Here is a 27,132-nt window from a genome sequence, read left to right as displayed (position 1 = left end):
TGCCATCCATGCAGATCATTTTATTACATCAATACATTGAGGTAGTACAAAGGAAAAGCAATAATGGAATACAGAGTATATGTTACAGTTACAGAGAAAGTGCATTGGAGACAGACAACAAGGTGCAAAGCTGTGACGATGTAGATTGTGAGGTCAAGAGTCCATACAAGGGGTTTCTTCAATAGTCTTATTAAAGTGGAATAGAAGCTGTCCTTGAGCTGGTGGTACTTGCTTGCAGACCTTTGTATCTTCTACCCAATGGGAGGGGGGAGAAGAGAGAATGTCTGGGGTGGGAGGGGTCTTTGATTGTGTTGGCTGCTTTACCGAGGCAGTGAGGTATAGACAGATTCCACGGAGGGGAGGATGATTTTCGTGATGCGCTGAGTTATGTCCACAACTTTCTGCAGTTTCTTTATGTGTGTTTTAAATTGCAGATGGGGAAATTGGAAAGAACAAAGGGAATGTCTATCATAGGATGGAGACCAAAGTCTTGTATTGTCTTTGTTGCTGTCTAAGGGAGGGAAATAAATGCTTGTGAATTATATTGGTGTTGATATTGGTTTATTGTCACCTGTACCAAGCTACAGTGAAAAACTTGTCTTGCATACTGATTGTACAGATCAATTCATTACACAGTGCAGTTACATTGGGTTAGTACAGAGTGCATTGATGTAGTACAGGTAAAAACAATAACAGTACAGAGTAAAGTGTCACAGCTACAAAGAAAGTGCAGTACAATAAGGTGCAAGGTCACAACAAGGTAGATCAGGAGGTCAGAGTCCATCTCATCGTATAAGGGAACTGTTCAATAGTCTTATCACAGTGGGGTAGAAGCTGTCCTTAAGTCTGGTGGCACGTGCCCTCAGGCTCCTGTATCTTCTACCCGATGGAAGAGGAGAGAAGAGAGAATGACCTGGGTGGGTGGGGTCTTCAATTATGCTGGCTGCTTCGCCAAGACAGCGAGAGGTAAAGACAGAGTCCAAGGAGGGGAGGCTGGTGTCCATGATGCGCTGGCCATGTGTCCACAACTCTCTGCTGTTTCTTGCGGTCCTGGGCAGAGCAGTTGCCATACCAAGCCGTGATACATCCAGATAGGATGCTTTCTATGGTGCATCAATAAAAGTTGGTGAGAGTCAAAGGGGACAAACCAAATTTCTTTAGCTTCCTGAGGAAGTAGAGGCGCTGGTGAGCTTTTATAGCTAATCTGTCTAGAGCAGTGTAAATAAAGGAAAATGAATGAGGGCAGTTAGAGAATGGAAGCCTTCAATGAATCAGAATCAGGTTTATTATCACTGACATATGTTGTGAAATTTGTTGTTTTACAGCAAGAGTATAGTGCAAGACATAAAGACATAAAAATTACTGTAAGTTACAAAAATAGATAAATGGTGCAAAAGAGGAATAATGAGGTAGTGTTCATGGGTTCATGGACTGCTCTGAAATCTGATGGTGGAGGGGAAGAAGATGTTCCTGAAATGTTGAGTGTGGGTCTTCAGGCTCCTGTATCTCCTCCCCAATGGTAGTAACATGAAGAGGGCATGTCCTGGGTGGTGAGGGTCCTTAATGATGGATGTTACCTTCTTGAGGTACCGCCTCTTGAAGATGTCCTCGATGGCGGTGAGGGTTGTGTGCATGTTGAAACTGGCTGAGTCTAAAATCCTCTGCAGCCTCTTTCAATCCTGCACATTGGAGCCTCCATACCAGGCAGTGATGCAACCAGTCAGAATGCTCTCCACAGTACATCTGCAGAAATTTGCAAGAGTGTTTGATGACATTCCAAATCTCCTCAAACTCCTCATGAAGTAGAGCCACTGTCATGCCTTCTTCATAATTGCATCAAAGTGTTGGGCCCAAGATAGATCCTTTGAGATGTTGACACTCAGGAACTTGAAGCTGCTCACCCTTTCCACCGCTGACCACTCAATGAAGACTGGTGTGTGTTCTCCCGACTTCCCTTTCCTGAAGTCCACAATCAATTCCTTGATCTTCTGACGTTGAGTGCGAGGTTGTTGTTGTGACACCACTCAACCAACCGATCTATCTCACTCCTGTACGCCTCATCACCATCTGCAATTTTGCCAACAACAGTGGTGTCATTGGCAAATTTATAGATGGCAATTGAACTGTACCTAGCCACACTGTCATGAGTGTAGAGAGAGTAGAACAGTGGGCTAAGCATGCATCCTTGAGGTGCACCTGTGTTGATTGTCAGCAAGGAGGAGATGTTACTACTGATACGCACTGACTGTGGTCTCCTGATAAGGAAGTTGAGGATCCAGTTGCAGAGGGAGGTACAGAGGCCCAGGTTTTGAAGCTTGTTGATTAGTACTGAGGGGATGATGGTGTTGAACGCCGAGCTGTAATCGATAAACATTAGCCTGATATGTTTTGTTGTGGTCTAGGTGCTCCAAAGTTGAGTGGAGAGCCAGTGAGATTGTGTCCACTGTAGACCTGTTGTGGTGGTAGGCAAATTGCAATGGGTTCAGGTCCTTGCTTAAGCAGGAGTTAATTCCAGTCATGACAAAAAAAAAAGCACTTCATCACAGTAGATGTGAGTGTTACCAGGCAATAATCATTGAGGCAGCTCACCATGCTCTTCTTGAGCTCCTTGGGCACCAGTATGAATGAGGGGAAAAACAGCATATTGATGGAAATCTGAAATAAAAGAGACTGCTGGAAAAACTCAACAGATCAGGTAACAACTCTGGAGAGAGAAAAACTGAGTTAGTATTAGAGGTAGTTGACCTTACTGACAAACAGGAAAGGCCGGTTATCTGAAATTATTGAATTAAATATTGTGGTCAGGGGCTGCATTGTGCTTACACAGATGAGGTGCTGTTCCTTGACTCTATGTTGGGCTTCATTGTAATGTGTAGAAGATCAAAGATGGAGAGGTTAGAATGGGAGCGAGATGGAGAATTAAAGTAATTGGCAACAAGTAGCTCAGGTCAGCCTTGCAGACTAGATAGTGACACACTGCAATTTTTATGAAATCTATGTTTGGTTTCTTCAGTGCATTGGAGACCACATAATGGGCAATAAATGTAATAATCAAAATTGGAAGAAGTGCAAATAAATTGCTGCTTCACCTGGAAGCACTTCTTGGGTCCCAGGATGGAGTTGTGGAGGAAATGTTCCCTTCAGAATGCTGAGAGATGAGGGGAAGATGTATCCAGTGGAAAAACCTCCTTCATTGTGATTCCACCACCACACAAATCTTCCCCTCCCCTCTCTGCATTCTAAAGGAATTATTCCCTCCCCAACTTCCTGTGGCACTTTTTCATCTCCACCAATGAATCCCCTTCCACAATACTTCTCAAGTAGCCGGAGAAGATGCAAAAACTAATGCTTTACCTCAGTTCTGGAAGAAAATCAAAAAGTTGCAGATGCTGGAAATCTGAAACACTCAGCAGGTGAGGCAGCATTTGTGGAAGGAGAAACAGTTACAGACCCTCAGACCCAAAACATTAACTGTTTCTCTTTTCACAGATGCTGTCTGACCTGCCGAGTGTTATCAGCCTTTTTTTTGAGTTGAACAGCTTTTCCAGGTGAAGCAGCAATTCACTTGCTTTTCTTCCTATTTAGTGCATCATGGTAGACTCATCTAGATGGTTAAGATGCATGGGATCCACGGTGACTAGGCTGTTTGGATACAGAATTGGTTTGCTCATGGAAAACTGAGGGTAGTGTTCGATGGGACTTATTCTGGCTGGAGGTCTGTTGACTAGTGTGTTCTGCAGGGATTCATATCAGGACCTCTTCTGTTTGTGAAATATATAAATGACTTGGATGAAAATGTGGATGGGTGTAGATTGTGGACATCCACCTGTAACAATAACTATGTTTTTCTTTCTCTACAAATGCTACTGATCAGCTGAGTATTTCCAGCATTCTTTTATTTCAGATTTCCAGTAACTGCTTTGTTCTGCACCTACAGTTCCAACATGTTTTTTTCTAATTGCCCTCATTCGTCTTTCTCTATTTACATTCCTTCAGACAGATCAGCTATAATTACCAAGCATTCATTTCCCTCTCCTTAGATGGCACCAGACAACCTTGGTCATTACCCTCTGACAGACATTCCCCTTGTCTCTATCCCTTCCCCTCTCCATAACTGAAAACAGACTTGTCTTCCCACTTTTCTAGAAGGGTCATTGACTTGAATTTTAACAGTGTTTCTATCTCCATGGATACTGCCGAGCCTGCTGAGTATCCCTAGCATTTTCTGTTTCTAACATGGAATGTAGAACAGTACAGCACGGAACAGGCCTTTCGGCTTACCATGTCTGCACTTACTGTTATGGTCCATAGTACATGTATAAAATGCCCAGGGCTTTTCTTAATCCTACACGCCAAGGACATTTCATGATCCCTCTTGGCCCTGCTAATTTTTGGTTTAGGTTCTTTCCTATTTTCTTCATGTTCCTCTACGGACTTGTCTGATTTCAGCTTCCCAAACCTTGCATATATTTCCTTTTTCTTTTTGACTGAACTTACAATATCTCACATCATCTAAGATACCCGAATCTTGCAGTTCTTATCTTTCATTCTCACAGAACGTGCTGGTCCTGAACTCTAATCAAATGGCCTTTAAAAGACTCCCATATGTCAGATGTGGATCTACCCTCAGACAGCCACTTTCAACTTACTTTCTTTAGTTCCTGCCTAATACTGCTGTAATTAGCCCTTCTCCAATTTAGCACTTTTACACAGGGACTAGTCTTAGCCATATGCGTAACTGTATTAAAGCATACAGAATTTTTATTTATGTGCTCCAGTTTCTAGAGTGGGACTTGAATCCACAATAAAGATAAATCAATACTTTTTTTCAGGCTACTTTTGCATGCTCATCGCAGCGTGTATTTTGAACTTCAAAAAAGCACTTGCACTACTTCTGATAACTCTGGTGGCCATTTTCTTTTATTGCTGGGATTTGTTCATGGAAACGCATGAAGAAAGAATAGCTGAGTACTTTGCTTCACATGGCAAAATGTTCAAAGCGCACAAGCTTGTGATAAAATTGTGAGTAATAACATTTATTTTTTATGAATCCCAGCAAAGGCTGATAAATCCTTATCCATCCCACTGTTCAAGATTTTATTTGGTGTAGCCATTTGGTTTTTCAAATGCACAATTCTATCAGCCACGGGAAATGAACCTGATGGTGACCATGTACCAATGCTGTCTTGCTGATCTTGTAAATCAGCAATGGAGCACATTCACAGGTGTGATTCCATTATTATACCTGTGTATCCAGGTCAATAATCCAATTGATGTCATACCAAAATTTTGTTGTAACCTTATTATAGCAGTCCCAGTTTTGTAATGAGCTATTCAGGTGACACCACTGAAGGCCCTATTTGTTATACCTGATTGATACTGAGTCTGTAGCCTCAGATTGTGATTAGTGATCTCTCTGAAATCATTTTTTCTTCTCACTTATTTTGAACCAATATCCACTAATTGTATTCTGTGCCCCTGTTTATCGTTTTGGATCCTAGTCTGTCAAAATCTAGTTTACATTTATTTCCTAGTTACAACTTAATAACTATTCTACAAATTTGAAAATGTGATTAACGTCCTCCCTATGATCCCCTTAAAGAAAGTAATGAAAGGGGACCCAGGCTGAACCTAGGGAATCCAAATCTTAATTATTTCATTCTTGTGATGCAGATGTTGCCAGCATTTATTATTCATCCTTATTTGTTACTAAACTGAGTGGGAAGAGTCAATCATGTTGGTGGATCTAGCGTCACATAAAGGTTAGACTAGTTAAGGATAGTAGATCTCCTTCTCCAAAGGGCATCAGTGAACCAGAAGGCTTTTTAGTTTCATGGTCTCAGGAACAGGATAGCTTTTTAGTTTCAAAATTACAGTGCTAAACAGTTGCTTTTATAAAACATTTTTAATTTAATTAATCACTTGAATTTAAATTCCCTAGCTGCTGTTGTGGGATTTGAAAGACTGTCTTTGGATCAATGGTCTGGAACTCTGGCTCTTAGTCCAGTGACTTACCAATTATGTTACCATGATAATTGTTTAAGAAGATAACGAATGATTGTACAGAATGGGTGATGGAATGAATTAATATTCTACAATTTTTTTCCATAAGTGTTTTCTGGAATGGAAATGTTCCTCAGAAAATTAAAGGGATGGGTAGAGCTTTGATTTTTATTTGTTTTTAAGATGTTTCCCTGATCTAAGAAGATAATTGTGGGCTTTACCCAAGACTTGTTGCACTTTTTCTCGTGATGATTGGTATGGAGTTTTAGACAGAGAATAATTGAATTTTATTTAGGTGAAAAATGAGCAGCAATATAGGTCTAAGCCAGAATGGCATATTACTTGTAGGGAACTCAGAGATAAAGAAGTTGTAACAGAACCTGCTGTGATGGATGGAGATTTTCAGTTCTGTTCAATATCATGCAGCTGATGAAACTAATTTTTTTCCAAACTGATATTTTGCATTAGGGTATTTTATGGTGCTCTGGTTACATTTATTATACTTTGGCTAGCACTGGACACGTGGAAGGAAGGTGCCAGCCAATTGATTTCCTTTTCGGGACTTTGTATATTGATTATCTTCATGTTCATCTTCTCCAAATATCCAGGAAAGGTAAATACCATATAGTTTTCTTTATTATTTGTCATACCTGTCAAGTAAATTAAAATTGTTCTAACATTTGTACCTGCTTTTGAGCTTCAAATTCCAACTACAGTGAAAAATGCAATGTACTTGAAAATTGGACACTATAGGTGAGTTGCATAAGTCTGGAATTTTCATTCTGGGTCTTCCTCGCACCTGACGTGCTAATGTTTTGATGAGGCAAGAGATACCCAGTTTTGTTCAATGGCATATGATGCATGCCTGCATGTCTCGATTGTAATTTTCAGTTGTGCATGTATGTCCCAAGCCATCAGAAACCTATCGTACAGAAACAGATTTTTATAGTTGGGAACCCAACTTGGCTAGATCAGTGGTGAAAGGGAGAAGGGTAGAGAGAACAAAAGGGAAGATCTATGATAGGATGGAAGGCAGGAGAGATTGAATGACAAAGGACAGTAAGGACACTTGGAGGAGATGTAATTAAGAGGAGATGAACAAAAATTGAAGTTATCAGAATATGAAATGCAAATTTTGGAATTACCATTCATCTGAAATTGCCAAATTCAGTGTTGAGTTTTGAAGAGTATTGTGTGGTTAGTTGGAAGATGAGAGTTTAGAATTATTTGTATAATTTGGAAAAAACAGTGTTGTACAATGAAAACTGTCTTAATTGTTATTGGAACAATTTTGGTCACATTTCTGTGTGTTTTAGTGTCCATATGGAAAATTCAATTTTTGTTTATCCTGACACCTTTTCCCCACTGTAAAACATCCCAAAAGCATCAACATCAGTGTAATACACTAATTAATGCAATTAATTCATGAGATTATCAATCCTAGTGCTCTGAAATTCAGCAGCTTTTAATTATACACAGAACAAACAGGTTTCAAAGGAACTGTTCCTTTTACATCTCTCTGGTCCACTCTTCTGTCTCCACTAATCACTCCCCCTTTAAGACATTCTCATGCAACTGCAGAAGATGAAGCACTTGATCTTTTACCTCTACCCCTCCCACTACTCAAGGACTCAAGCAACCACCTGGTGAAACAGCAATTCTCTCAATCTATTATATTGCATTTGGTGTAGATGCAGACCAGATATGCTCTCACAAGGGGGAAAGAAATGGTTGTTAAAGCTAGAATTCCTTGAATGTTTAAAGATGTACAGACTAAGATAAATCAGTAAAACAGAAAAGTAAATTAATTGCTCTGGGGATTCACTACATATAATGTGGTCTAGGAAAAAATGAGTCATGACATTGCTGAAATCTACCTGGGGTTCTTTTTCATTCCTGTGCAGGACTGGGAAGAGCAACTTTTGATATCCATGCCTACTCGTTCTTCCTGTAGACTGTTGGGGTAAAGGGTGTTCTGGCAAGAACTCTCCTTCCCCCTTTTTTGGATCCTCTGGCATATGTGACTTGGCTTTTTGCCCTCCCATCTTGCTTGTGGTTGTGCTTTAGGTTCACTGGGACAATTAATGAAGTACTCATTTTAATAGGTTCTATAGTCACCTATAAGCTCTGTGCTTGCTAGATCTCTGCACATGACTTCCAAAAGCAGTTCTTTGTCTCTTGGGGAGAATAGTGTACTACGATAATTTAAGGTGGTTAAGATTCTTGTCATCTGAAAGTACTCTCACAATTCTGTTGAGTAGAAATTTCCAGGGTTTTGACACAGTGGCAATAAAGAAACAGCAGATAATGTCCAAATTGGTATAGTGTATGTCTTAGAGAGAAACCTGGACATATTGTTATCATGCACCTGCTATCTTTGACTTATTAGCTGGTGTAGTAGGTATTGTAGATACCACGAACAAAGCCTCAATGATGTGCTTTAGTGTCTCCAATAGATAATACACACTGAAGGAACAATATTGCTGGTGGTAATGATGGATTTTTAGGCTAGAGCATGGTATTTTGTTCCAGTTGCATTTATCCAAGCAAGTGGAGAGTTTCTAGATGGGTACAATTCACATTCCTGACTTTTGTCTTGAAATAGTGGAAAAGCAAAGAAGTAGTGGCCTTTCGACGGTTTATGACCAGTAGCAATGACATTTGCATAGCGTGTCTGGTTGAATTTCTGGTGAATGGTGAAAAGTTGGAAAATGGCATGTTTCAAGTTGCAGAGAAAGCTGAGAAATGGCGAGAATAAAGGGAATGTTGATGATATGGCAGAGACTAAGACATAATGATGTTGGCTAAGAGAGGGTGTTGAAGGCGTTTTAATATCAGTTAACTTGTCGAGGGAGGTGATTGATAATAGAGAAGAGAGAAAACCCTCCATAGAAGATCTAACAATGCTGGAACTGTGAGATATAGAACAGCAGTTGATGTAAATCTGAAATGTAGGAGAATGCTTGAAAAATACAGCGGGTCAGGTAGCAGATATGGAGAGAGAAAAACAGAGTTAATGTTGTAAGTCAATGAACTTGTATTGATGTTGGCCAAAATCTGCAAAATGAAAAGTTGCAGTTACTGGAAAACTGAAACAAAAACAAAGTGCTGGAAACACAGCATACAATGTTTACAAAAAGAGAAACAATGCCTGTGCCTCAGGTTGATGACTTTAGACCGCAAGAAACTAGAAGCAGAAACAGACCACCAAACCCGTCAAGTCTGCCTCGCCATTCAATGTGATCACGGCTGATCTACCCCTGGTCTCCTCTTCCGTGTCAGTTCCACATACCCCTCAAGTCTCCAATCTTACAAAAATATATCTACCTCCTCTTTAAACACCTCCAGAGATCTAGTTTCACAATCCTTTAGAGTAGAGAATTCCAGCACTGCTTCATCTTTCTGAGAAGAAATTCCAAAGTTTTAAGTGACTGCCTCCTTTTCTTGTAACGATGTCCCCTTCTAGACTGTAGTAGGAACATTGGCCTCACCAACACCCTGCTTGATACTTCTTCATTGTGAAACTCTAGCAGCCTAGCAATTACAGGCCAATATGTCATTTGCTGCCTTAGTTACTTGCTTGACCTACACACAAACATTCTGTGTTTCACAGAAATCCATTGACACATCACTTATTTGCTGTCACTCTCCTGTTGGATCATAGTCTGCCTTTTGATTCTTTATACTGAAGTGCATGACTTCACACTTTCCTATATTAAACTCCCTTTGTCAAGTTTTTGCCAATTCACTAAACCTGTCTATATCCTTTGCAAAGTTCATTGCAGCATGCCCTCCCACTTAATTCTGTGTCATCAGCAAACTTAGTTTTCTGTCCTCTCAAATTAGTCATTAATATAAATAGTAAATAACTTAGGGCCAAGGACTGATCCTTGGGGCACTCTACTAGTTACATCTTTTCATTCCAAAAAAGATACATTTACTTCCATCCCCCTCTATGTGATAATCACCCTTCAATCAACGTTAACGCGCTTTGCTTAGTACTGTGAGCTCTTATCTATATATTGCAAGCTCCTATCTAGTGCACTAGCTACAGTGAACTTTTATCTTGTGTTGTCGCCATTATGAAGGGCCATCCAACTGATCTGCCAACTGTGCCACCAATGGACACATTTTTAAAATTCTGAAGGGATTATTCCTTCCACAACTTCCTGGCTCATTCTTCCATCTGCACCAACACTTACTCCCTTTCTCACGGCACCTTCCCATGGAATCATGGGAGATGCAATATTTGCCCTTTTATCTCTTTCCTTCCCACTATTCAGGGAGCCAAAGACTCTTTGTGAATGAAGCCAATGACTTCTTTCAATTTAGTGTACTGCATTTGGTCCGCATGATGTCAGATCCTCTTCATTGGGTGATTGCTTTACACAACCCCTCCTTTCAGTCTGAAAGGCTAATTCTGAGCTTCCATTTGCCAATCACAAATTCTCTATCCCACCCTCAGTCTGACTGCTTTGTTTTTAGCCTCTTACATTGTTCCAACAAAGCTTAAGGCCAACATTCATCTCCCATCCCTCATGGCCCCTGAACACAATGGCTTGCTTGACCATTTCAGAAGACATTTTAAGAGTCGATCACATTATTTTGGGGTCCAGAATCACATGTAGGCCAGGCCAAGTAAGGATGGCAGATTTTCTCCCTTGAAGGATGTTAGTGAACTAGAAGTAAAATATCAGACCTCTTGAGTTTGTTCTGCCATCCAAAAAGGTTAAGGCTGATCTATTCTTGGCCTCAATCCCATTTTGCTGCCTGGTTCCCATAATCCTTAATTTCTCTGAAGTCTAAAAATTCATACATCTCAGAGTTAAATGTACTTAATGATTCAGCCTCTGCAGCACTCTGTAGTAGAGAATTACAAAGACTAACAACCCTTCAGATAATAAATTCTTTCTCACTTCTGCCTTAAATGGGCAAACCCCTATTTTGAGGTTAGTATTAGATATCTCTATCATTTGAACCATCCTCTCATTCTTTCAAGCTCCCTTCATGATCTTATATGCTTCAGTAGAGATATCTCTCATTCTTCTGAACTCCAGAAAGCACACAGCCAATTTTACAAATCGCTATGAGTGTCAGCATTTAATTGTCTTGCACCACTTAAATAATATTCTACTCTTTTATTCTTCCTTCAAAGTGGATAACTCCTTTATGGCTGGAATCAATCTGGTAGACCTTCTCTGTAGTCCCTTCAAGGCAAAGATATCTTTCCTTAAATAAGGAGATCATAACTGCAAACAGTTCTCTAGAAGTTCTGAACTCAAATCCTGTACAGATGCAGCAAAAGTTCCCTATTTTGTGTGCCATCTCTCTTTGCACAAAGGCTAACATCCTAATTGCTTTCCTAATTATTTCCTGTATTTGCATGCTAACTTTGTGTTTCTTGTATTGGAACATTAAATCTTTATGAACACCAGCATTTAATAGTCTTGCAGCATTTAAGTGGTATTCTACTTTTTTATTCTTCCTTCAAAGTAGATATGTTCATTCTTCTCTATATTCCATCTGCTGAAGAATTGGCCACACATCTATCCCGTCCATATCCCTTTACTGATTCCTTTTATCCTTCTCGTGCTCTAGTTTCCTTGTATCTTTGGCAAAGTTGAAAGAACGGTCCCTTCATCTGTGTCATTAATATAGACTATAAATAGCTGAGCCAGAACACTGATGTTGTGGCACCCCAGTAGTTACTATTTGTCAATATGAAAATGAAGTATTTATCCATGCTCTCTGCATTTTGTCACTTAACTCCCCTCTTCCCATACCAATATGCTGTCTTCAATTCCATAAGCCCTTATAAGACGCAATGGAATTCTTTTGGGGAATCTAAATATTACACATCAACATGTTCCCTATTGTCTACCCTACGAATTACATCCTCAAAGAACTCTAATAAATCTGTCAAACATGATTAGCCTTTCATGGAACAATACTGATTCTGCCTGAAGATGCAACACCAGAAACTGAACTGGAGTAGCCATAAACACACTGTGGCTACACAAGCAAGTCACAGGCAAGGAATCCTGTGGCGAGTAACTTGTCTCCTAACTCCAGAAAGCCATGTACAAGGCTCAAGTCCGGAATGTGATGGAATACTCTCCACTTGCCTGGATCATTGCAACTGCAACAATGCTCAAAAAGTTCGATACCACATAGGACATAGCAGCCCACTTGATAGGTTCCCCCATCTGCAACCATTCACTAACTCCACCACTGACACACAGTAGCAGCAGTTTGTACAATCCACAGGATGCATTGCAGCAACTCACCAAACCTCCTTAAATAGCTCCTTCCAAACCCACAACCTCTACCAGCTGGAAGGACAAGTACAGCAAAAGCATGGGTACAGCACCACCTGGAAATTGCCCTCTAAGCCACACGTCATCTTCTCTTGGAAATATATAGCTGTTCTATCATTCTCACTGGGTCAAAGTCCTGGAAATCCGTCCCTAACAGCACTGTTATGGGTATATCCACACCTTGAGGACTTCAGTGGACGAAAAAGGCAACCCACCACCAGCTTCTCAAGGGCAATTAGGGATGGTCAGTTAAATGCTGGCTCAGTCTGCAAAGCCCTCACTACTTGAATGTACAATATATAAAAATCTGTCCTATTACCTCCTCCCTTACCAGTGTCCAGGGCCTTGAACAACTCAATCCAATCACTGTCAGGATTCAGTCTTCTCTATATTGGACAGACCAAATTGCAGGACACCTCCATTCAGAATGCAAGCATGATTCTGAGCTTTCAGCCATCCGTCACTTTTAATTCTTTGTCTTACTTCCGTCCTGAATTCTGCCTTTAGACCTTAACACTATTCCAATAAAGCTCATCCTAAGTTCGAAGAACTGCACCTTATCATCTGAATCGGCCTATTCAACCTTCAGGACTCAACATTGAGTTCAACATTTTCACATAATCAGATTCCATTACTTTTATTCTAGATTTTCAGCATTCTTCCATATTCCTTTGATAATTTCAGATCAATATTATCTATTTTCACCTTCTCTAGGCTTTTGTTTCTTTACATTTTACCCCTTTTTGTCATTAATTTTTCCAGCTTCCCAGCCTATGACAGATCTCATCTTCTTTACTCCTCACCTCCACCCCTTTCCTTTGCATCTCAAGCCAGTGTAACTCCAATTATTCCTAATTCTAATGCAAGTTCCATATCATGAAACAACTGTTTCTCCATAGATGCTGTCCAGCTTGCTGAGTATTTCCAACATTTTGTTTTCATTTCACATTTCTCACACCCTCAATTTTTTGCTTTCATAATAGTGCCATTGTCTTTTGTTTTAAAAACTGATTTCAGATTTTCAAATTGCCATTGTTGATTTAAAACTCATATTCTCTAGTTATTCATCTACGTCTCTGAACACCTTTTTGTAAGATAACTATTAGGCTACTTTAACAAGTACACAATGAATTAAAACTATATTCATGTAGTAAATATTGTGCTCCCCAGTGACATAATTTCATGACATAATGTTTCTGAAAAAGAATGAAAAATAATTAGGCTTTAATGAAGATGATTCTGCACAAGTGCATGGATGTATTCAGACCATTGAAATATAAATCCAAACCTTGATAGCATAAGAATTATATTTCAAAATTTAAAAATTATTATTAGCAGGAAGAATTCAGCAAACAAGGTTACCGAATGAATGTGAAAAAATGATTTGGAATTGGAATTGGTTTATTATTATCATTTGTACTGAGGTACAGTGAAATACTTGTCTTGCATACTGTTCATACAGATCAATTCATTACACAATGCATTGAGGTAGTACAAGGTAAAGCAATACAGAATGCAGAGTAAAGTGTCACAGTTACAGAGAAAGTGCAGTGCAGGTAGACCATAAAGTGCAAGGTCATAACAAGGTAGATTGTGAGGTCAAGAGTCCATCTCATTGTATAAGCGTACCATTCAATAGTCTTATAACAGTGGGATAGAAGCTGTCTTTGAGCTTGGTGGTATGTGTCCTCAGGCTCCAGTATCTTCTGCCTGATGGGAGAGGAGAGAAGAGAGAATGTCCCGGGTGGGTGGGGTCTTTGATTATGCTGGTTGCATTACAATTAACATCTTTAGCAGATTGATTTGAATTTCCTAATTAGTTTGGTTCTTGGTCCTCAAGCTTTTTAAAAAAATTTAACAATGAGAGAATTGTTAAAATGACAATTCTTTAATTCTTAATTAATTCTTATTGGATTTGTCCCTAGGTACAATGGAGAACTATTTGCTGGGGTTTATGCTTGCAGTTTGTTTTGGGACTGATAATTATGAGAACACAATCAGGATTACATGCCTTTGAGTGGATGGGAATACAGGTGAAGGTATGTGGAAGAATGGAAATTATATGAAAATTTTTAGTGTTATGCTTTTTTAAGCATGTATAGAATTTCTATCAATCAGTGCTACTGCTATTGATGTGTCAAAGGACAGGTTATTTTATGCTTTTTATACAATTTATTGGAGGGAATGAATTATGATAAATGAATAATTAATATGTGTTTTTTGACAAACTATTACTAATATTATCTGAGGTCAATAATGTTTCAACTTACATAATTATGTTTAGTTTAATGAAGTTTGTGAGAAATTGTATCTTTTATCTTTTTTGTTTCAAGTCTAGAATCCATTTAGGTGATGGTGGAGAAGATGCTCTGTGTGCAGCTAGATAGGAAATGTATGAAATATTTGGTGGAAAAGGGATCCCTAAACATATATTTTTGGCACTCTGGCAGCAAAATGTCTGATGTTTTCTCCACAGCTTGTGCATATTTTTAGTGTGACTTAACACATCCAACACATTGAATAGCATGATTGCATGTGGTCATTAGGTACATGCTGGGAATATACAGAATAGGAGGTAATTGAAAGCAGTTTCTACTGGTGTGCTGAAAACATGTGCAAAAGGCCACCACAATAATGGAGAATTGATGCCAGCCCTGCCAGGTTAGGGCGCATCCATCCAGCTAAAGCACTGTAATGCATGTATGGAAAACTGGAACATTTAGCAACAGAAACACATACTAAATAGAGCATATTCACTTCTGGTGTGGATCCTCACACCAGTAAGTGCTTTGGAGTTTCAAACAGAGCAAGGTATTATAAGGGTCATGCCACATCACATGGACAATTTTTTAGGGATGCAACAATTGATATTCTGCTCTCCACTAATTAGGGGATGCTTTGTATCACTCTCCCGACTGGGGCTCCCACTTTATTGTATGCTGCATAATTTAGCCACAAACAGAATGGAGAGCTTGCCAGAGGAAATGCAAATAATAGAGGAGGATGCCATGGAAGTAAAGGAAGAATCTGAGCAGCCGCAATCCTCTATCACACAACAGTCTCAGGTGACAACAGAGGAGGACAAAGAAGACGGCACTCAGGCAAGGACTCTCAGCAAGAACTGCAAGGACTCTCAGCAAGAACTGAAAGGACTACTAATTTTATCAGTTCAGAGCACAACCAGAGCAGAAGGTCTTTGAGTATTTACCTCAGTGACTAAAAGTATTACCCTCAGGGTTAGCATGGAATAATTGAACTGCCAAGCCTTAATTGAACTGCCAAATATATTGAACACATCCATTAGGCATTCTTGGGAGATAGGTGTTAGAACCTTTGGAGTAGAGGTCCAATGCATATTCAAAGGATAACTTCTTCAAATTCCTAATATTGAATAATGCAGGTAATTATTTTGATTTTTTTTCTGAAAACACTTCCAAATGGACTTTAATAATCTCCTGACACTGTAGGAGTCCTGATGGAACCTCCTCCCCTCCACTCTGGTAGCCTTCTCCAACTGGGCATGTCAGATTATTTCCATATATAACATATCATACAGTTTTTCTTACACAAAACATCCCATTGTTCCTATGGAAGAATCAACAACTCTAAAATAATAAGATTAATTTAGTTTGTTAACACTCCAAACTTGCACACTTTTCATATCAAATTAACCTTTCTTCTTTGGGCTGGAGCAGACTTTCCCTTCATTTTTTTGGTCATTTTTGCAATGGATCCAGGCAAAGTTTCTTTCTCTGCTTTCGACACTAGGGACAGGTCTTGATTAACAGCTCACAATAATGAACAGTTGTGCTATGGCCAGAATATGTGACAGGATTCTATTCCTGAGGTATATTTCAATATTTGTGCAAACTAGAATTGTTGGGGGGTGGGATCTGTACTGGAGAGACAGGGGAAGAGGTGTTTGGCTCTCAAATAGAGGAGGCTAGGAGTAAGTACCATAGGCAGGTGATAGAGAAGGGACGTGTTCAGACAGGCTTGAGATGTGTCTATTTTAATGCAAGGAGTGTTGTGAACAAGGCGGATGGGCTTAGAGCTTGGATTGATACTTGGAGCTATGATGTGGTGGCCATTACGGAGACTTGGATGGTTCCGGGGCTGGAATGGTTGATTCAGGTGCCAGGTTTTAGATGTTTCAGGAAGGACAGGGGGGGAGGCAAGAGAGCTGGGGGAATGGCACTGTTGATCAGAGATAGTGTCACAGCTGCAGAAAAGGTGGACGTTGTGGAGGGATTGTCTACGGATTCTCTGTAGGTGGAGGTTAGGAACAGGAAGGGGTCGATAATGGTGCTGGGTGTTTTTTAAAGGCCACCCAATAGTGACAGGGTTATTGAGGAGCAGATCGGGAAGCAGATCCTAGAAAGGTGTGAGAATAACAGAGTTGTTGTGATGGGGGATTTTAATTTCCCAAACATCGATTGGCATCTCTGGACAGTGAGGGGTTTAGATGGGGTGGAGTTTGTTAGGTGTGTTCAGGAAGGGTTCTTGACACAGTATGTAGATAGACCTACAAGAGGAGAGGCTGTGCTTGATTTGATATTGGGTAACGAACCTGGTCAGGTGTCAGATCTCTCTGTGGGTGAACATTTTGGTGATAGTGATCATAATTCTATCTCCTTTATGTTAGCACTGGAGAGGGATAGGAACAGACAGGCTAGAAAGGTGTTTACTTGGAGTAAAGGGAATTATGAGGCTCTCAGGCAGGAAATTGGAAGATTATATTGGGAACAGATGTTCTCTGGGAAATGTATGGAAGATATGTGGCAAATATTCAGGGGATATTTGTGTGGAGCTCTGCATAGACATGTTCCGATAAGACGGGGAAGTCTTGACAGGATACAGGAACCGTGGTGTACGAAGGCTATAATAAATCTAGTCAAAAGGTAAAGAAAAGCATACAGAAGGTACAGAGAGCTAGGTAATGTTAGAGATCTGGAGGAGTACAAGGCTAAAAGGAAGGAACTTAAGAAAGAGATTAGGAGAGCCAGAAGGGGACATGAGAAGGCCTTGGCGGGCAGGATTAAGGAAAACCCCAAGGCGTTCTACAAGTATGTGAAGAGTAAGAGGATGAAATGCAAAAGGATAGGGCCTATCAAGTGCAGCAGTGGGAAAGTGTGTAGGGATCCGGAAGAAATAGCGGAGGTACTTAATGAATACTTTACGTCAGTATTCACCACGGAAAAAGATCTGGGGGATTGTAGTGGAGACTTGCAGCGGCCTGAAAAGCTTGACCATGTAGATATTAGAAAAGAGGTGGTGCTGAAACTTTTGGAAAGCATCAAGTTAGATAAGTTGCCGGGACCGGATGAGATGTACCCCAGGTTGCTGTGGGAGGTGAGGGAGGAGATTGCAGAGCCTCTGACAATGATCTTTGCTTTGTCCATGGAGACGGGAGAGCTCCGGAAGATTGGAGGGTTGCGGATGTTGTTCCCTTATTCAAGAAGGGGAGTAGGGATAGCCCAGGAAATTATAGACCGGTGCATCTTACCTCAGTGGTTGGTAAGCTGATGGAGAAGATCCTGAGGGGCAGGATTTATGAACATTTGGAGAGGTATAATATGATTAGGAATAGTCAGCATGGCTTTGTTAAGGGCAGGTCCTGTCTTACAACCCTGATTGAATTTTTTGAGGATGTAACTAAGCACTTCGATGAAGGGAGAGCAGTAGATGTAGTGTATATGGATTTAAGCAAGGCGTTTGATAAGGTACCCCATGCAAGGCTTATGGAGAAGGTGAGGAGACATGGGATCCAAGGGGACATTGCAATGTGGATCCAGAACTGGCTGGCCCACAGAAGACAAAGAATGGTTGTTGAAGGGTCATATTCTGAGTGGAGGTTGGTGACCAGTGGTGTACCTCAGGGATCTGTACTGGGACCCTTACTATTTGTGATTTTTATAAACGACCTGGATGAGGAAGTGGAAGGGTGGGTTAGTAAGTTTGCGGATGACACGAAGGTTGGGGATGTTGTGGATAGTTTGGAGGGCTGTCAGAGGTTACAGAGGGACATAGATAGGATGCAGAGTTGGGCTGAGAAGTGGCAGATGCCGTTCAACCCAGATAAGTGTGAAGTGGTTCATTTTAGTAGGTCAAATATGTTGGCGGAATATAGTATTAATGGTAGGACTCTTGGCAGTGTGGAGGATGAGAGGGACCTTGGGGTCCGAGTCCATAGGACGCTCGAAGCGTCTGCGCAGGTTGACTCTGTGGTTAAGAAGGCATATGGTGTATTGTCCTTCATCAATTGGGGAATTGAATTTAGGAGCCGTGAGGTATTGTTGCAGCTATATAGGTCCCTGGTCAGACCCCACTTGGAGTATTGTGCTCAGTTCTGGTTGCCTCACTACAGGAAAGATGTAGAAGCCATAGAGAGGGTGCAGAGGAGATTTACAAGGATGCTGCCTGGAATGCGGAGCATGCCTTATGAAAGCAAGTTGAGGGAACTTGGCCTTTTCTCCTTGGAGAGACGGAGGATGAGGGGGGACCTGATTGAGGTGTATAAGATGATGAGAGGTATTGATAGGGTAGATAGTCAGAGGCTTTTCCCCAGGGCTGAATTGGTGGCTACAAGAGGACATAGGTTTAAGGTGCTGGGGAGTAGATATAGAGGAGATGTCAGGAGTAAGTTTTTTTACTCAGAGAGTGGTGAGTGCGTGGAATGGGCTGCCGGAAACAGTGGTGGAGGCTGATACGATAGGGTCTTTCAAGAGACTGTTAGATAGGTAAATGGAGCTGAGTAAAATAGAGGGCTTTGGGTAAGCCTAGTAATTTCTAGGGTAGGGACATGTTCGGCACAGCTTTGTGGGCTGAAGGGCCTGAATTGTTCTGTGATTGTTCTATGTTCTACAATGAGTGCCCTCACAACCTTCCCACATTACCTGCCCTGCACCCACCCACCCCCCCCCCCGACATGACGGAACTTCTTAATTTATTCATTACTGTGAGTTAGGATATAATAATGTTTTTGTGATTGGTTAATTTGTTTCATCAACTCTACCAGGTGTTCTGTTAACATATTTCATAATGATAATTTGCCTTTTAACTCTGCTGTAACTACATTTACCCACTCATGCAAATATAGGTTTAAGAAGACCCGTGTCCCATGCCTTACAGGTTGAACTAGGGTAAAACAAAGTTCCCAATGCAACAGGTCAGGTCAATTTCTTCTGTACTGGTACTCCCAATGCAAGGTGGCCACATAGAACTCCCCATTCTCTCAATAAGCTAATGTATAGGAATGTCCTGACCTTCAATTATTGTTATGGTGTTATTCCAGAGCTCTTTATCCCAGTCAAATCTTCATGTTGATGTAGCATGTTCCATGTTACCAGAACTGAGAAAAATGTCCCTAGACGGAGTACGTACTGTCATATCTAGAGCAGTTAAATGATTTGGTGAAGTGTCACATTCCCCAATAACACAATCCATCTTCTGATAAAATGGCTGAACACCTTTCCTTCTTTCTCCCATTTAGTATCATCATCCTGGAAGGAAAACAAAACTGTAGATGCTGGAAATCTAAAATAAAAACAGAAAATGCTGGAGATACTCAGCAGGTCAGGCCACATCTGTGGGAAGAGAATGAGAGTTAGCAGAGTTTGATGAAAGCTCTTTCAGAGGAAAGAGGTAGGGAGTGAATAAAAAGAATGCATTAGGGCTTTATTGGTTAAGGTAACAATTAAAGCTGCAGGGAGGAATGGTGAGGTATATGTGATGTAATTCTTCTGGATTTTAACTAAATATCAGATAGCAGATTGATCAGAAGAATAAAAACCTGCAGGATCCAGATGAATGTGGGAAGTTGATTTAAAATTGTCACAGTGAGACAGGCAAAGGATGATGGCTTTCAGGAGTTTTAGTGATGGTAAGATCATGTTCCTTTTCTTTCAGTTTCTTACATTTAACTGTAAGGGCCATGATTTAGAAATTCCCTCCAATTTTCCTTTTCTTGATCTCATCATTGATGGCTATGTCTTTAGTTGCTTATGCCGCATTTTCAGAAATAAATTTCCTTGCCTTTCTACATCTCTCTTTGAAACCCACCTCCTTGACTAACAGTTCTGATTAAAGGTGTCAGATCTGAAACGTTAAATGTTTCTCTTTCCACAGATGGTGCTTGACCTACTGAGTTTTTCTTGACATTTTCTGCTTTTATTTCAGATTTGCAGCATCTGCAGTTTTAGTTTTAATTTTTTTGATTAAGGCATTTCCTGAGGATACCAAAATTGTCAGTGTGGTTGATAGTGAGGAAGAAAGCTCTAGACTTCCGGAAGATATAATTGGAAAAAAGAATGGCAAATGTAGGCCAATTTAAAGAATTATGAGTTAATCAATTTGAGGAAGGCAGATAAGGCAAGGGAATGCATGATAAATGGTAGACCCCAGTGTAGAGTAACAGAAGGATTTTGGAGTGCATGTCCACAGATCCTGAACTTAGGAAGACTTAAAGCATATAGGATTCTTGCCTTTTTTGGCTAAGTCAAGGAGATCATAGTAGAAATTTATAAAACAGCAGTTAGACCACTGCTAGAGTACTATATACAGTTCTGTTTAGCACACTCCAAAAGGTGCAGAGATCTAAAAAGCTGGAGAATTATAGTTGTGAGCAGAGGCTCAATAGGTTAGGGTTGCTTTCTTTGGGTGGGCATCCAGGCATCAGACATCTTGAACTAAGATATTTTGCAACATTATGACAGAGTTCAAGGAAAATTCCACTGAGGGTGTTGTGACTTTGAATGAACACATGGAAACTGGAGCTGTTGATGTTACAGGTCTATATTTGGCAAAATCAAACATGCAGAGGACACCTGGTGTAAGAATCTGTGGAACAATCACCTGAACTCAAAGTATGTTCTTTTTATACCTTTAAGTACAGAGACAATGGCAGTTGATCAAATACAATTTTGATAATCACAATGCATTGTTTAGTTACAATTTTTAGTTGTGAGCAATTGGTTCCATAGAATTATACATTTACAATGAAAGTGCATTGTCAGTGCAAAGACTATCAAACACCTTTGTTGAGACAAGGTAGTTCACATATTCTAAAAGGTTCTGAAGGTAAAATACAGATATCCAAAATATCCTCCCTTTATCATAGTTTTATGAGAGCTAACTCTGGGTACACATAAACCCCAAGTATTGATTAACAGAATAAATATGACTATGATTGCATTTGATATGCTCTGTGCAAAATAGCCAGTCTGGAATTTTCCTTGAACTCTGTCAAAATGGTGCAAAATATCTTAGTTCAAGATGTCTGATGCCTGGTTTGTTGTACTCCAATTAATTAAGACAGCCCTATTGTCTGACATTTAGCTGATGCATATAAGCATGTTTCGTGTTCATGTCAGTTTTCAAAACATATCTGTAAAATGGCGTCCTGCTGTGAACCTGTAACCTGCTCCTTCACAGAGGCAGTGTTTGTTTATGCAGCTATCCTTGTAATTTCACAACCAATTACTGGTTGTAGGTAACATTTGAAAGAAGTTTGAAGGATTTGAATTAATGTTTACTACACTGTTCTCTTTGATTATAGCTGCTACTCCCTAATGAAGGGGATATTTAAGAGGTGCTTAAAAGAGTGCAAGATCTAGACTCCATGGACAGGAGGAACTTATTTTTCTGGGCAGGGGTTGATAACTGGAGGACGTTTAAGTTAATTGCTATGAGCAATGTAGGGGAGTTGATGGAAAAAGTTTTCACCCAATGAGTTCTGGGAGTCGGGAACCTGTTGCCTGAAAGAGAGATGCAGGCATAAACCCTCAATGAATTTAAAAGGTGCCTTGATAGCTATTACCTGAAAGGCCCAGGCCAAGAGCTAGGAGTGGGAATAACCAATATGGTCAGCAAGGATTCAGTCAGCCAAATGGCCTCTTCTGTGCCATAAATTTCTGAGATTCTACATGTTGCCAGACATCCAGGATAGAGTCACATTTTCTTAAAACTACTGGTATAACCAAAACCATTGTGATCCCTCCCCAACAATATCCTTGTCATTCTGTCAGACTATACCAGATTGATCTTAATTTCACAAGTTTATTTGAAACTGCACTGAACAGCTGACCCATATTCTAACACAAAGATTGCCTTTTCCTCCTCTATAATGTTCTATGCCTTCACCCATTAGTCCATCTGTTGTTAAATCTCTCATTTTTATCTTTATCATCTCAGAGTTGATTAATTCAAACTTTTCTGATGTAATCTTTCATTCTTTGTCTTCCATAAAATTAACTCAAACAAATTTCCATTATGTATATCCCATCCAGATGAAAAAACCATTACTAATATTCCTTGACTTGCAATGAATCCTCATCTCAAATGTAAAAGTATGGAATTTTCATCTGCTTGTTTAAATTCTTTCCTCTCCTAATCTGGAGGAAAAAAAGGTTCCGCAAATTCTTCTAAACTGAATCAATCCTTTGTCCATTTCCCCTTCCCTTGGCCCATCATTGGTGCCCATGCCTTCAGCTGCTTATACCATTTTCTCAGAGATGACTTTCTTAAACTTGCCTGTCCATCTATTTGTCAGAATCAGGTTTATTGTCACTGACGTATGCCATGAAACATGTTGTTTTGCGGCAGCTGTACAGTGCAAGACGTAAGAATTACAATAAGTTAGAAAAATAAATAAATAGTGCAAGACGAGGAATAACGAGGTAGTGTTCATGGACCATTCGGAAATCTGATGGCAGAGGGAAGAAGCTGTTCCTAAAACATTGAGTATGGGTCTTCAGGCTTCTGTACCTCCTACCTGATGTTGGTAACGAGAAGAAGGCATGTCCTGGATGGTGTCTCTTCTTGAAACCCACCTCCTTGAACAACATTTTACGTTTCCTAATATTTCCTCATTCGCTTGCATTAATTTTTTGATCAACTCTATGAAGCAGCTTTAATCATTTTTTTGCTTTGAAGAAAACTATTTTTGACTTGCATCATTGTCATGCATTTGTAATAATAAAAAATAAGATTTTTAGAACATTTCTGGTGTAATCTCTCACATTTGTGACATTTTTATATATGAAATTTATGATTTTTTTGAAACTTAATTATTTTGAGCAATCATTTATGCAGTTTACTTATTACATTTCAGACCTTTTTGGATTATGCAGATGCTGGTTCCAAATTTATTTTTGGTGAAGTATACAGAGAACACTTTTTTGCTTTTAAGGTTAGTTTAAAAAACATTTTTGCAAGTGTATGATATCTAAAGAGAACCGATAATGTAATGCAATACTCTGATTTCCTTTATTACTAGGTTCTGCCGATAGTGATTTTTTTCAGCACAGTAATTTCCATTTTATATTTTCTTGGATTTATCCAGTGGCTCATTTTGAAGGTATGTAACTGAATACATGTTCTGATCATTTTAAGGTTTGGTTGCTAAAATGCACTAAAATCCTTAGCATTAGCCATTGACCAATCAGTTTCTATTCTAGATAATTCCAGCATGAAAGATGTTTTCAAAAGTATACCTACCTTGCTTAGATAGAAGGTGTGTCTAGAATGGTGATGAAAATCAAGCTCTTTTTACAAGCTGTGAAAATTCCTGATGGTTGAAGGGACCACACTGTTTCCTAGAAACAGCACCTAAATATCTCCTGCTCTAATGCACATATTGCAGGCCTTTTAGAACAAAATCACTTAGCTTCTAGTTGGTTGTACTATTTGGTAGATTTGAGCTCATGGTTTAATAGCTGAATTTTTGGGATACAGTGGCTAAAGCAGGTATGTGTCTACTTTACCAAAAGAAAGGTTCATTAAATCCCCCTCATCACTGTTGCACAACTGCCTAATGTTTGTGGTTCCCTTAGATGTAAGCATTCTACTACACCTTGAGAATACCTGGAAATCCTAGGGAAATGTAAATTGGGTAATAACTTGGAGTCAGAATTCTCTATTTATTCATCTACCTTCTACCCTTGATCCAGTAATCTTATTATAGAAGTGCGATAGGAGTAGAAATTGTCCAAAACTAGAGGGCGTAGATTTAGGAAAGGGGTAAAAGATTTAGAGGGGATCTGAGGAAGATTTTTTTTTTACCCAGAGGCTGGTTGGAATCTGAAACATAGTGCCTGAGTGGGTGGTGAGAGTACCTGCCTTCGCAACATTTAAGAAATAACTAGACGAACACTTGAATTGCAAAGGCATTGAAGACTATGGAGCAAGTACTGGTAAATAGCATCAGTATAAGTGGGTACTTGGTGGGCTGAAAGATTTATTTTTTGTGTGTGCTGTATGATTCCATGATATGCTGGAAGAGTTGAAGATTTTTAGCCCTATTGATTAATTAATGCACTTATTTACTCTCCTATCTTATCCCTCAAAGTTCCAAAGACCCTGTGCTATGTATTGTTTTCATTCTTTGCATTTCATTTGTGCTGGGATCAACACTTAGCCACAGTTAAGCTCTTGTCCTTTGTGTTTGTCATCAAGTCTTTGTTTTCTTCCTTCTGCCTTTTCATCCTATAAATCTGATCTGGGTGCCACACAATTACTAGCTACTAGCTTTATTTCTTACAGCTTTGGTGAGACCTGGAACTTTGAATCTATACTTAGATTTCTTCAAAAAAAGTACAAAACAATTTCCAATATGAACATCGCTATTCTAAGCATGTCCTCGATCAAGATCCTGAGGGGTCTTGACAGGGTGGATGTAATTTTTTCTTGTGAGAGACTCTAGAACTAGAATCCAATGTTTAAATCTGTTGACTTTTCAAGGTAGCAATGAGGTGAAATTTATCTCTTGGAGGCTCATGAGTCCATGGCAATCTTTTCCTAAAAGGGTGGTAGAAACAGAATCTTTGAACATGTTTAAGGTAGAGGTGGATAGATATGATAAGCAAGGATTTGAAATGTTACTGAAGGTAGACTGGAGTGTAAATTTGAGGTTACAATCAGATTGTTCATATTCTTAGTAAATCATGAAGCAGGCTTGAGAGGCCAAGTGGCCTACTACTACTTCTAATTTGAATGTTCATATGAAAATAAATCGCTATATTTTAAATTTCTTTGCAACACTACTCCATGAGGTAGTTTAGACTCTTATCCATTATTTAGATTGGCTGGATAATGCAAATTACGATGGGTACATCTCCCACCGAGTCGCTGGTGGCAGCAAGCAACATATTTGTGGGACAGGTGAGTACATTTCAGTTGAATCGGACACCATCAGATTTCAACATTGCAGCTTCAGATTTCTTCCACTCTTCTAGGGCACTGGGCAGATAAACTTAAACCAAATATAGCTCAATCTGCAATTTCCTGAAACCTTGTGTTTATGATTCAAATTATTATCACTTCTCTCAACCTCAAAGCTCTTGGCGCAGGCTGTGCTGGCAGGATCTTAACAGCAAAACAGAATTAGAAATTTAAGTTTGTCCCACATCTGAAAGCAACCTGGCACACAATTGTTGGCTCAGGTTTTCCAGTGCCTTTAATTTGGATGATCCAATGGCAAATGAGACCTCCTATTAGACACTTGGCACTTGCAAGTGTCTCTTCCAACTGCCACTCCTACCCAGTAACCATTAACCAGTAACCAGTAACTATGCTATGTTAGCTGACTTGGCTTAAAGTTTGATGATGTATGTTAATTGCATCGATGCTTGTGAAACCATTTTTCTATTTAGGTTTTCAGATCTAACTTGGTTTTCAGCATTTGTAGAGTTAGCGTGGACACAGGCCCTTTAGCCCAACTGGTCCATGCTGACCAAGATACCCTATCCATGCTAGTCCCATTTGCCAGTATTTGGCCTATAACCTTCTAAACCTTTCCAATCCATGTACCTGTCCAGCTGTCTTTTGAAAGTTGCTTTTGTACCTGCCTCAACCACTGGCAGCTCATTCCACATACATACCATCCTTTGTGTAAAACAAAAGTTGCTCAAGTTCCTATTAAATCTTTCCCCTCTCACGTTAAACCTATGCCCTGTCATTCTTGATTCCCCAACCCTGGGAAAAGTACTGAGTACATTCACCCTATCTATGCCCCTCATGATCTTATACACCTCTCAGTCTCCTACGCTCCAGGACACTGTCACAACTATCACAACTTTTAGCCATTGAGTAGAATAATCCACAGAATTCTAGATCATTTAGATTAGAGTTGGTCAGAGTTGGCAGGGTGCACTTGTGATGTTCGGAAATTCATTGAAAGCCTTTCCCTGGCAGCAGAGTTTCATTATTTAAAATAAATAAAATAAATTATTTAAAATAAATAATGAGCTGCTTTCAGTCAGCCCTCTCGCCTTTTCCCAATCCAAAGGTGTGATACTCTGTTCTCTCCTTTTTTTCACCATCCACTGCATGGGATAACACTTGATGCAACTGGATTGCCTCCTCCCCAACTCCAACCATGATCAGCCATTAAAATACCAAAGGACACAATCTAGTTAATTTCAGGTGTTGGTTTCCCTTTTCCACCTTGCACTCCTTTTGAACTCCCATATCAATCATCTGTGCATTTTAACCCTCCCTAAATGGGTTTTTTGCAAAATCCTCTGAAGGATTAAATTGTCTTTTGTCATAAAGATGTACATCATGGAAACAGGCCCTTTGGCTCATCAAGTCCATGCTGACCATCAAGCACCCATTTACACCAATCCTACACTAATCCTATTTTTTAATTCTCCCTACTGTTTTATCAACTCCCTCAGATTCTTCCACCCACCTACATACTAGTAGCCAATTAACCTACCATTCTACATATCTTTTGGGCCATGGGAAGAAACTGGAGGACACCCAAGTAGTCACAGAGAAAACATGTGAATGCCACACAGACATAACTAGAAGA

General features: G+C 39.8%; 1 protein-coding gene across 1 annotated transcript in view; it reads left to right on the top strand.

Annotated features, from left to right (window-relative positions):
- Nucleotides 1-27,132, top strand: part of LOC127572912 (solute carrier family 28 member 3-like) — a 66,496-nt gene that overhangs the window by 18,675 nt on the left and 20,689 nt on the right. Inside the window, exons 5-10 of the mRNA XM_052020640.1 lie at nt 4,833-5,022; nt 6,472-6,616; nt 14,246-14,359; nt 23,431-23,508; nt 23,596-23,676; nt 25,398-25,478. Of these exons, the coding sequence (XP_051876600.1) occupies nt 4,833-5,022; nt 6,472-6,616; nt 14,246-14,359; nt 23,431-23,508; nt 23,596-23,676; nt 25,398-25,478 (689 nt within the window). The remainder of the gene's footprint in view (nt 1-4,832; nt 5,023-6,471; nt 6,617-14,245; nt 14,360-23,430; nt 23,509-23,595; nt 23,677-25,397; nt 25,479-27,132) is intronic.

This window comes from Pristis pectinata, chromosome 7 (assembly GCF_009764475.1).
Source record: "Pristis pectinata isolate sPriPec2 chromosome 7, sPriPec2.1.pri, whole genome shotgun sequence".
NCBI classification, from domain to species: domain Eukaryota; kingdom Metazoa; phylum Chordata; class Chondrichthyes; order Rhinopristiformes; family Pristidae; genus Pristis; species Pristis pectinata.
Note: the sequence above shows the minus strand (reverse complement) of the source record. Positions and strands in the feature narration are given on the sequence as shown.